Source organism: Bos grunniens, chromosome 2 (assembly GCF_055505025.1).
Source record: "Bos grunniens cultivar Pamir isolate PY7600 chromosome 2, Bosgru_T2T1.0, whole genome shotgun sequence".
Lineage (NCBI taxonomy): Eukaryota > Metazoa > Chordata > Mammalia > Artiodactyla > Bovidae > Bos > Bos grunniens.
In genome coordinates this window covers 75135871-75148049 of record NC_141166.1, presented here as the reverse complement: position 1 = coordinate 75148049, position 12179 = coordinate 75135871, and the positions used below count along the sequence as shown (strand labels likewise).

General features: G+C 37.6%; 1 protein-coding gene across 33 annotated transcripts in view; it reads right to left on the bottom strand.

The window, feature by feature from the left end:
* R3HDM1 (R3H domain containing 1) overlaps nucleotides 1-12179 on the bottom strand; it is a 96010-nt gene that overhangs the window by 23375 nt on the left and 60456 nt on the right. For all 33 annotated transcript variants that reach the window (XM_086350983.1, XM_086350781.1, XM_086350791.1 and 30 more), the window contains 2 exons: nucleotides 7097-7251; nucleotides 400-551 (listed from right to left, as the gene is read on the bottom strand). In XM_086350983.1, coding sequence (XP_086207109.1) covers nucleotides 400-551; nucleotides 7097-7251 — 307 coding nt within the window. The remainder of the gene's footprint in view (nucleotides 1-399; nucleotides 552-7096; nucleotides 7252-12179) is intronic.

The window sequence follows — 12179 nt, the reverse complement described above, 5'->3', positions numbered from 1 at the left end:
TGTACCAACACAATCAAATACAAAATTGCCTCAGTGATAACTGATTGGTTGAGTTGAAAGTAAAGATAATTCAAATTCTACTTTTCTGCATAAGGAGCTTCCAGAAGAAAATGGACTGCTAAGCAACTCAAGCTAAGGAAGACATTTTTCAGAACATAGGCTCATTAGTGTTCTTATAGAAACCTCATAATCTGGTTATATTTTAGTAAAAACATGAGTGTTTGGCTCAGGACTACAGCTTAGAGTTTACTAATGAGCAATAAGAGACACTGTGATTTTCTTGCAAATGTGTAAAACATTACTAGGTTATGGCAACTTGTGTAAGGATGACATGCAAATGCATGAAGTATTCCATATTAAAAATGAGGAGCTATAAGATTAGGCTTTTTATTCACTCACCTTAAATTATTTTGTTGGCCAGGAGGAATGACGCTATAGTAAACTGGCATTCCTGCTGCAGGCATAGATCCTTGATTAGACTGATTAGGGAACATAACAGGCTGTTGATAAGTGTGATGGGCAATTCCTTGAGAACCTTGAGGCAGTGAAACCTAAAATTTGAAAGACATTTTAAAGGGAAAAAGGTTTTTAAAACCTTGCAAAAGTCAAGGTCTCCAGCCTCCCTAAGCTTTTCAAATATGAGCAGTTAGGAATAAGCTAAAACTGCCATAGGCTGTCTTGATAATTTAGTTACGGCATTACCGCTTTATTTTTATGTTTTTAAAGCCAGTTATTGTTTTTGGCTAGCATTTATCAAAAGCACAGGAGGCTAGGAGTTGTGTTCCAAAGTAGAAGTTATTTAAAAAAAGAAACTGTTTCCATATGGATAACCATTTGACATGGAAAGAATAATAATATTTACCTCAGGTAGAGCTAAGTAAAACTCAGGTAAGAGTACTGGTGAGATACACTGGATCAGGAAGTATGAGCTTCGGAGCTTAAGATACCTAGATGTAATAATGATCCATCAACTTTACTGTACATGTGACACTGGGCAAATAACTTAACTCTTCTGAGGCCCCAGAGTTCATTATTTGCAAAAATGGTATGTCTCTTTCACCTCAGGAGGGCTATTATAATTTCTATTTCCAGGATCTAGTACAGAAGGTATTTGAGGAACAGCAGATCTTTCAATTCTGTTTTCTACAGTATCTACATAGAAACCATATGAACATAATGGATTCATTTCTCCAGTTTCCATAGTTATCTAAAATAAAACCCACAAAGGCATAAGGGTTTTGTAATTTACAAGTGTGCCACATTACAGTGATTTTGGTCAGTAAAAGCTTCTGTTGATGCTGATATCAACAACAGTAGGGTCGATGACAGTAACAGTAGTTAATGGTGATGACAGTTAAGGTTGACATTATTGAGTACTTACTACCATGTTCAAGTTCTGTTCCAAGAACTTTGTGTATATTATTACATCAAGTCTTCCTAACAACCCTAAGAAGGTATTTTTATCATCCCTGTTTTATAGAAGGAGTTAAAACCTTGCTCAGTGTTGTACAGCTATCAAGAAGAGAAGTCAGTGTTTGAACCCATGCCCACTGGCTCCAGAGCCGCAGTTCTTCAATCATTTCATCATTCTCTGTATCTGGGCTCTGTGATTTCTAAGTTAATGATTAACTTTTAGGTTTTTCCTATTAGTTCAGTTCAGTTCAGTCGCTTAGTCGTGTCCGACTCTTTGCAACCCCATGAACTGCAGCACGCCAGGCCTCCCTGTCCATCACCAACTCCTGGAGTTCACTCAAACTCACGTCCATAGAGTCAGTGATGCCATCCAGCCATCTCATCCTCTGTCATCCCCTTCTTCTCCTGCCCCCAATCCCTCCCAGCATCAGAGTCTTTTCCAATGAGTCAACTCTTCGCATGAGGTGGCCAAAGTACTGGAGTTTCAGCTTTAGCATCATTCCTTCCAAAGAACACCCAGGACTGATCTCCTTTAGAATGGACTGGTTGGATGTCCTTGCAGTCCAAGGGACTCTCAAGAGTCTTCTCCAACACCACAATTCAAAAGCATCAATTCTTCGGTGCTCAGCTTTCTTCACAGTCCAACTCTCACATTCATACATGACCACTGAAAAACCATAGCCTTGACAAGACGGACCTTTGTTGGCAAAGTAATGTCTCTGCTTTTCAATATGCTATCTAGGTTGGTCATAACTTTCCTTCCAAGGAGTAAGCGTCTTTTAATTTCATGGCTGCAGTCACTGTCTGCAGTGATTTTGGAGCCCCCCAAAATAAAGTCTGACACTGTTTCCACTGTTTCCCCATCTATTTCCCATGAAGTGATGGGACCAGATGCCATGGTCTTCATTTTCTGAATGTTGAGCTTTAAGCCAACTTTTTCACTCTCCTCTTTCACTTTCATCAAGGGGCTTTTTGGTTCCTCTTCACTTTCTGCCATAAGGGTGGTGTCTCTGCATATCTGAGGTTTTGATATTTCTCCCGGCAATCTTGATTCCAGCTGTGCTTCTCCCAGCCCAGTGTTTCTCATGATGTACTCTGCATATAAGTTAAATAAGCAGGGTGACAGTATACAGCCGTGATGTACTCCTTTTCCTATTTGGAACCAGTCTGTTGTTCCATGTCCAGTTCTAACTGTTGCTTCTTGACCTACATATAGGTTTCTCAAGAGGCAGGTCAGGTGGTCTGGTATTCCCATCTCTTTCAGAATTTTCCACAGTTTATTGTGATCCACACAGTCAAAGGCTTTGGCATAGTCAATAAAGCAGAAATAGATGTTTTTCTGGAACTCTCTTGCTTTTTCCATGATCCAGCGGATGTTGGCAATTTGATCTCTGGTTCCTCTGCCTTTTCTAAAACCAGCTTGAACATCTGGAAGTTAACGGCTCACGTATTTCTGAAGCCTGTCTTGCAGAATTTTGAGCATTACTTTAGTAGCGTGTGAGGTGAGTGCAATTGTGTGGTAGTTTGAGCATTCTTTAGCATTGCCTTTCTTTGGGACTGGAATGAAAACTGACCTTTTCCAGTCCTGTGGCCACTGCTGAGTTTTCCAAATTGGCTGGCATATTGAGTGTAGCACTTTCACAGCATCATCTTTCAGGATTTGAAATAGCTCAACTGGAATTCCATCACCTCTACTAGCTTTGTTTGTAGCGATGCTTTCTAAGGCCAACTTGACTTCACATTCCAGGATGTCTGGCTCTAGGTCAGTGATCACACCATCGTGATTATCTTGGTCATGAAGATCTTTTTTGTACAGTTCTTCTGTGTATTCTTGCCACCTCTTCTTAATATCTTCTGCTTCTGTTAGGTCCATACCATTTCTGTCTTTTATCGAGCCCATCTTTGCATGAAATGTTCCCTTGGTATCTCTAATTTTCTTAAAGAGATCTCTAGTCTTTCCCATTCTGTTGTTTTCCTCTATTTCTTTGCATTGATCGCTGAGGAAGGCTTTCTTATCTCTTTTTGCTATTCTTTGGAACTCTGCATTCAGATGCTTATATTTTTCCTTTTCTCCTTTGCTTTTTTCCTTCTCTTCTTTTCACAGCTATTTGTAAGGCCTCCCCAGACAGCCATTTTGCTTTTTTGCATTTCTTTTCCATAGGGATGGTCTTGATCCCTGTCTCCTGTACAATGTCCATAGTTCATCAGGCACTCTATCAGATCTAGTCCCTTAAATCTATTTCTCACTTCCACTGTATAATCATAAGGGATTTGATTTAGGTCATACCTGAATGGTCTAGTGGTTTTCCCTACTTTCTTCAGTAAGTCTGAATTTGGCAATAAGGAGCTCATGATCTGAGCCACAGTCAGCTCCTGGTCTTGCTTTTGTGGACTGTATAGAGCTTCTCCATCTTTGGCTGCAAAGAATATAATCAATCTGTTTTCAGTGTTGACCATCTGGTACTGTCCATGTGTAGAGTCTTCTCTTGTGTTGTTGGAAGAGGGTATTTGCTATGACCAGTGTGTTCACTTGGCAAAACTCTATTAGCCTTTGCCCTGCTTCATTCTGTATTCCAAGGCCAAATTTGCCTGTTACCCCAGATGTTACTTGACTTTCTACTTTTGCATTCCAGTCCCCTATAATGAAAAGGACACCTTTTTGGGGTGTTAGTTCTAAAAGGTCTTGTAGCTCTTCATAGAACTGTTCAACTTTCGCTTCTTCAGAGTTACTGGTTGGGGCACAGACTTGGATTACTGTTGATACTGAATAGTTTGCCTTGGAAACGAACAGAGATCATTCTGTCGGTTTTGAGACTGCATCCAAGTACTGCATTTTGGACTCTTTTGTTGACCATGATGGCTACTCCATTTCTTCTGAGGGATTCCTGCCCACAGTAGTAGATATAATGGTCATCTGAGTTAAATTCACCCATTCCAGTCCATTTTAGTTCGCTGATTCCTAGAATGTCAGCATTCACTCTTGCCATCTCCTCTTTGACCACTTCCAATTTGCCTTGATTCATGGACCTGACGTTACAGGTTCCTATAGAATATTGCTCTTTACAGCATTGGATCTTGCTTCTATCACCAGTCACATCCATAACTGGGTATTGTTTTTGCTTTGGCTCCATCCCTTCATTCTTTCTGGTTCTATAGGTTTTTCCTATAGTCCCTTCAAAATACACAGTAAGCTCTGAATTACTTTCAATTTGGCTCAAAGGGAAAGATATGTTGATGGTTTGATTTACTTAATTTTGTATAACAAAATATATTTCAGTCTTTTTGTCTACTGAAGCAGTGCAACATTCTATTGTTATTTTTGATTGTTTTTAAGTTAGTGTATATGCTAGGTAGATCTAAGAAAAATGACACAGCTCAATCTAGATGATTTAAGCTACAGATTAAATTTTTAACTAGTGGTAAAGAAAACACATGAAGTACCAAAGGAGAGGAAATGGTACTTGAGAAGGTATAGATGTAGAAACACTCTACTAAATAGATAACTTCTCAGGCTTATTTTTTATTTAAAAAATTTATTTTAATTTTTTCAGCTGAGTCATGAGGCTTGCAGGATCAGGGGTTAAACCCAGGCTCTTGGCAGTGAAAGTAAGGAGTCCTAGTCACTGGACTGCCATGGAATTCCCTTTGGCTTATTATTTAGATAAGTTTATCACCACCTAGCTTCTCTAACCAAATGTGGTAGGAAAAATGAAGCAGGCTATCATTCATCACTTGTCAGAGCAATATTTCTCACAATCATTCACCCAATGTAAGGATTATGTGAAATACCATGAGAAAATGTACCTTGTAAAAAAGTATGCTATAGAAGTTATAACAACCGTCTCAGCTTTGAAACACTTTCAGTATCTAGCTCCATTTTTAAAAACTATAATAACAAGGAGATAATTTATTTTAAACTTATATTTCAAGGCTGATCTTATTTACATAGTGCCTGGGTATCTGATAGATGCTAGACAGACTAGATTAGGTAGGTAACACGAACAGGGTCTTGAGAAGGGAGAGTTCTTGGCTTGGTAGTGATCCTGTCTAATGATTAGCTACAGAGGAAGTGGGGAATGGGCAGTCTCATGGGCCTCTAACTTAAGCAGGGATGGTGGTGGTTTAGTTGCAAGTTGTGTCTGACTCGTGCGACTCCATGGACTGTAGCCCACCAGGCTCCTCTGTCTGTGGGATCTTCCAGGCAAGAATACTGGAGTGGATTGCCATTTCCTTCTCCAGGAGATCTTCCAGACCCAGGGATCAAACCCAGGTCTCCTGTACTGCAGGCAGATTCTTTACAAACTGAGCTAAGAGGGAAGCCCCTTAAGCAGGGAGAACCAGAGTAAAAAGAGGATGTGAGAGAAGATGCAAAATCAGTTCCCATAATGTTTTGCTTTCTATTATCAAAGGGCTTCAAAACTAGACATATTCTTAGTGCTCAAAAAGTCCTCGACGATTTCACATTTTAATTACGACTTTCATTTTCTGGAATTTCACAGAATATGCTACCTCCTTTGCTCATATCCTGCCCTATTCTCAGAATGTCTTAATTAATTTATGTCCATAATTTTCTAATTTTAAGAGCTAATTAAAGGTTTATATCTTTTTCTTCTGTATTAAGTCCCCAACTATTCATGGCTGTGTTTCATAATTCCTTCAGTTACTGGTCTGTAGATTATAACCAGTTTGTTGACTTGTCCTTAGATGAAATACATGTACATTTACCTTCCCAACTTGATTATTTTTACATTGTGGGACTGAATCAAAATAGCCTCTGGATTTCTTAACATTAGACTCAACTACGGGAAACTGTGAGGCTAAGAAAACAAACTCACTTGCAGATTATTCCAGAAAGGTGAAGTGAAGTAGCTCAGTCATGTCCGACTCTTTGCGACCCCATGGACTGTAGTCTACCAGGCTCCTCAGTCCATGGGATTTTCCAGGCAAGAATACTGGAGTGGGTTGCCATTTCCTTCTCCAGGGGATCTTCCCGACCCAGGGATCGAACCCAGGTCTCCCTCATTGTAGGCAGACGCTTTACCATCTGAGCCACCAGGGAAGCCATTCCAGAAAGGTAAAGGAAGATAAAATAAATGTCTGAAAATGTGACACAGTATGGGCTAAAGAAATCTGACATATTAATGAAACACTAGGTATTTCTACTTGAGAATTATGAATTAAAATGCATGACATTTTCAATACAAGACATACTATTTCTTTTCTTCATTGAGTTGGGGGCGGGGGGGTGGATATCAATTCTAGATTGGGAAATCGCACATTCTTTATTCAATAAACACTAATTTATAATCTACTCTATTTCATACACCTACTTATACCTTTACTTTTCCCTCCTGTTCCACTCTCTCCTCAAGAGACTTTGTAAGGAGCTGAAGAATAGAATAAGATATTTGCTCATATATGTAGGTAGTTGGAAACACAAACAGTGCCAGAAAAATTTACTTCACAATATTAATATGGTTCAGATATTTTTCAAAAAATTAATGAAGTGAATGAATGCAATAAAATCAGGATAGAACAAAATTGCAACAACTAATAAAACTCTTTTAAGACTATAAAGTTACATATTACAGAAGCCTTTCCCCAGATTAAACGGAGAAGTAGCCCACATTTTATTTATTGAAAATCACCTCTAGCCAGTGCAGGTAAGAGAGGGACCACGTACCTGATATGATGGCACTGAAGGATAGGGGATGACCACGCCCTGAATCTGATTTCCAATGCCGTTGGGCTGGCCACCAACGAGACTCTGGCTCTGGGGTTGCTGAACTCCAACTATCCCTTGGTAGTTTTGCTGCTGGTTGGGCATAACTTGATAACCTGTAATGGCACAGTGAGTTAAATCCTGCTTTGAATTTGTTTCACTAGCAGTATGTTTTTGTATTTTAAGCAAGTTCTAAAATCACAGAATTTGTTTAAACAGCAAATCTCAAAAGCCCTCTATTATGACAGCCAACATTTAAAAGGTTTGCTATGTAGGTAACCCAAGTCAGTCAGCACTTCCCTACTCCAAAACATTCAAATTAAATTTGTCTTCAAAGATTTCCTTTGTACTTGAGGAAATTTATAGGGCCAAAGACTTGGTTTATATACACAATTACTATTTGGCATATGTTATAATTTGATATTAAAAATAACTTTCTGTGGACCAGGTCTGTCTACATAATTTGTGGGGCCCAGTGCAAAAGCAAAATGCAGGGCCTCTGGTTAAAAAATGCAGAGTTTTGAGGTGGTATTGGCAGAACTAATTCTTTTGGAGACTGGAAATAATGGAAGGTGGGATGACTTTTATAGAAGAGCTGTATGTTTATAGAAGAGCTGTATGTTTGAAAATTCAGACTAAGATATGAATCCTTATATTAGGAATGTCTTCAGGGCACAAGGGAAAATGGAGTTATCTAGCAACTTTTAAGATTATCTTCTTATTATTAAGGTTACTTAACAAAGAAACTGATCATTAGAGAGGTTAAGCAATCTGCCTGAAGTTCATAAATCAAACACCAAAGGGACAGTTCTTAAACTTGAGACACTGCTGGTAACTTTACTAAGTTAAGAGTATAAATATACTTTTATTAAGTGAATTTATTAGTTATTTAAATGACTCCACAATAAGGTTTGAGTAATGAGTATGAATTTTATGTGTCTCTTGACCCTAAAAGGATTTCCTTAAGTAATTAGCTCAAGACATATGTAAATTACTAGAAACTACCACAAATTCTTCTTTCTTTATAAAAAAAGAAACCAGATTAAAATAAACAACCAACCTTCCAGCCAGGGAATCTAAAAAGGTTTTACAAAGATAAACCAAATGATGGCATTGCCTATACAAACTTCTACAACTAAAGGTAAGCTAAATGATTTCTCTAATACCATAGATCTATTTTGCTACCTTATAAATACCAGTTTTTATTTCTATCCTCATTAATTCCTAAAACAACAGGAATGGCAAAGATCCCATCTCAGGTGTTGATTTTGACAATAATATCAGCGTACTTGCCTGAAGTCTCAATGATTCTTCTCAATGACTAAAATAATTGAATAAATTTAGCATCACCCTTTTCTAAAGACATGAATATAAAACATATTTGGTAACTAAGCAACATATTAACAACAAAGTAAAAATACAGATACAATCAATCCTTTAATAATGAAGGGTTTTATAAAATGATGCTATTTCTATGGCAACAGTGCTTTAATGCCATGTTTCAAATGACTTCTCACCAGTCAACCTTTCCCAAAAAATGTGTATTATGGTCTTTATGGGTAATAAAGTGACTATAAACATGCTATTTCCTAAATATCCCTCCCTGTGAAATTCCTATTAATACTCAAATTTGCAGACAAATAAACTTCTTTCTTGCTCCTTAGTCTAATACTTGACATTCAACTCTACTTTCAGTTTATGAAATGACAAGCATTTCAAATTTACACTCTAAAGTCCAAATACCATCAAAACATACACAGACACATTTCCACTCCTAGGAAAATAAAGGGCAGGAATGGAAAAGGGATGTGAAGACCCCTTCTTGTGTTGGAAATGTCACCTCTGAACACCCACACAGCCTCTACTGCAGTGTCATAATTTAGGCATAGCTCTTTATACACGGGGAAAGTAACTTCTTACAATGAACTTGTCAGAATCACAGTTCACTAAATTAAAAAGAAAAATCTGAACACCTAGCAGAATTCACTGTAACATAATTTGACTTAAATTGTCACGTGCCCTATGAAACTCAAATGTTTTTCACAACATTTTTGTATTTTATTCAAAATATATTCAGAGTTATAGGTTGCCTCGAAAGAAAACTTTGGGAAAAAAAGCCAATTTATGTGCAAATGAGGTTCTGATTTCCTTTATCTAAATACGTCAGTATTTGGAGATTCACCATTTGCTTCCTGCCTGCAATTTCCTCTTATGAAAAAAAATCTGATACAGAAAGCTTCAATCAGTAGCTCCAGATACCATGACACAGTGGTCTAATGTAGGGCCGCTTGGAATTTGCACTAATAAATTTCCAGTGGTATTTTTATTCTTTAATGCAACCTTATCTCCACTAATGTTCACGCCTACTAATGGATATATTTATCTGCACACAAACATCACATTTTGAAAATGTGACATCATAAAATTCAAAACATCTGATTCCAGCACCTCATTTGTTACACAGGGTAGTATAAAGTTCTGTGAGCTCAAGATGTGCCTGGAGGGTGATAAAAGTTAAGTAAAACACAGTCCCTATATTTGAAATCAGGCATTCTTAGCCCTGACACCATATCAGAATAGCAGAATACGTAGGGTATTATGAAATTAAGAGGGAGAAATTAATCCTGGCTGATATCCACAGAGGTACTAACATTTGAGCCTGGACTTAAAGAAAAGGTCTGAAAAAAGTAAAAAAGTGAGTAACATGTTTGAGGAACAGAGACTAGTAAGGAGTGGTTTAATTTAAACATTGCATATGGAGTGAAAAGTGGAAGATGAAGGTAGAATATTGGTAGAGAATCAAAGACTTTACAAGTAGTAGAGCAGTGAGAACCATTAAGAAGTTCCAGATTTTAAAGACTGTGAAAGTAGAAAAATAACTAATATTACTACTTCATTCAAAACTAGAAAAAATAAACTGGGAACATGTTCTGGGAACAGTGGAACTATTAAAAATAAGAATGCCAAACACTTTAAAAGAAAATATTTTCCCAAGAAGCTCTATTAATCTTCCCATAATTTTTATTGCCTTAATCCATATTTCTTAAAACTCGACAGGTAATATAAAATTGTTCCTGTTAACTGTTTTCTCATGGCTTGTATATACCTTAAAAACAACAAAACTGAAATGGTGTGCTTTCTAAGGGCAGGGTTATCCACCCTGTTAAAGGAAAAAAAAAACCCCAAATATCAATACCAGCTATTAAGCAAATAAGCCAAGGAAGTGGACACTCATTTATATTTACCAAATAAATAGTGAGGAAAAATATATTCTTAACAGAACAGAATCAATATATGTTTCTATATTCCAATACTTTGGCCACCTGATGCAAAGAACTGACTCATTTGAAAAGACCCTGATGCTGGGAAAGACTGACGGCAGGAGGAGAAGGGGACGACAGAGGATGAGATGGTTGGATGGCATCACCAACTCAATTGACATGAGTTTGAGTAAACTCTGGGAGTTGGTGATGGACAGGGAGGCCTCGTGTGCTGCAGTCCATGGGGTGGCAAAGAGTCGGACACAACTGAGCGACTGAACTGAACTGATGTTTCTATACAAAAACCAGGAGCTCCCTATGTGCTGACAGGCTCACTGTTCACGTTTAGTGAATGGCTTTTGACAGCAAAAGTCGTACTTAAGTTTTATGGTAACATGTCTATAGTAAGGTTAAACATATTTGCATTCTCATTAAAATAAAACTTGATCCCATAAACAGAAATTAACCTCAGTCCAGAATTCATGAATTACTCATTAAGTCTTCCCTTAAAAAATGCATGGCCACCTCAGTGTGTACTTGATAAGGAAAAACAGAACTGTTTTAGCTCATATCTAATATGTAAAGCTTGAAATGAAGGTTTAATTTAAACAATGCTGGGGGGAATGAAGGGACATTAAAAATACCCTTGAAAAAGGTTTATTTGACTAAAAAATAGGTTTTCATCAAAGAAAACTTGGAAAATACAACAAAGAGAAAAAGCCAGGGTGGAAAAACCATTTTTGTAAAACAATAACTTGCAGATAATATTATTCACATGTTGTATTTATGGCTAGCCTTGTATTTTCTACACAGACAGCAACATACATTCCCACTTTCATTATTTATAGAAATGGGCCATACGACACATTGTTTCAAAACCTTTCCCCAAGCAATGTTTCCACAGCTAAACAACAGGGATTTTACAAAGCTATGGGAAGGAAGTATTTAAGGAAATTTTCTTAGAACATATTTAGACCTACCTCAAGTTAATGATCAAAGGATGAGAAAAAGACTCTGAACTTTCCATTGCCTTTTAGGAAGAAGGCACATGTCAAGAAGCGAACAAGACAAAAAGACTAAGTATTTCAGAACAATAAATCAGCTTTTGGTTTCCATTGTGGAATCCAGCCCAAACACAAACGAAACCCAAACCCCCATGTGTTTTCATTTAGAATACTAAATAATTATCATTTATTTGATAGCACAAGGTACTACTAGTAGCTAATATTTACATGACATTTATTAGGTTCTAGGTACTACTCTAAGCACTTTCATGTGTGAAGTTTTTCCATGCTCCCAATCTTCAATCTTATGAAATCTTCAGTTCAGTTCATTGCTCAGTCGTGTCTGACTCTGCGACCCCATGGACTGCAGCATGCCACGCTTCCTTGTCCATCACCACCTGCCAGAGCTTACTCAAACTCATGTCCGTAGAACTGGTGATGCCATCCAGCCATCTCATCCTCTGTCATCCCCTTCTCTTCTTGCCTTCAATCTTACTATCCCCATTTTTCAGATGAAAAAACAAAAGCATACAGAAGCTCACACTTTGCGTAAGGTTAACAGCTGTTAAGTGTTGTAGCTGGATTTGCACATAGTAGCCTGATGCTAAACTTTACTTTTCTCAGGGACAGATGTTGACACAGACAGAGTATTACAGTAATACTGCTCCAGTAAGCAGAACATGAAATGCCTGACCTTCGACTGTCTGAGCATTTTGGCTAATGAAGATTTTTACTACAGTTTCACATACCTGAGTCTCAACAGCAATTTAATTACAGGAA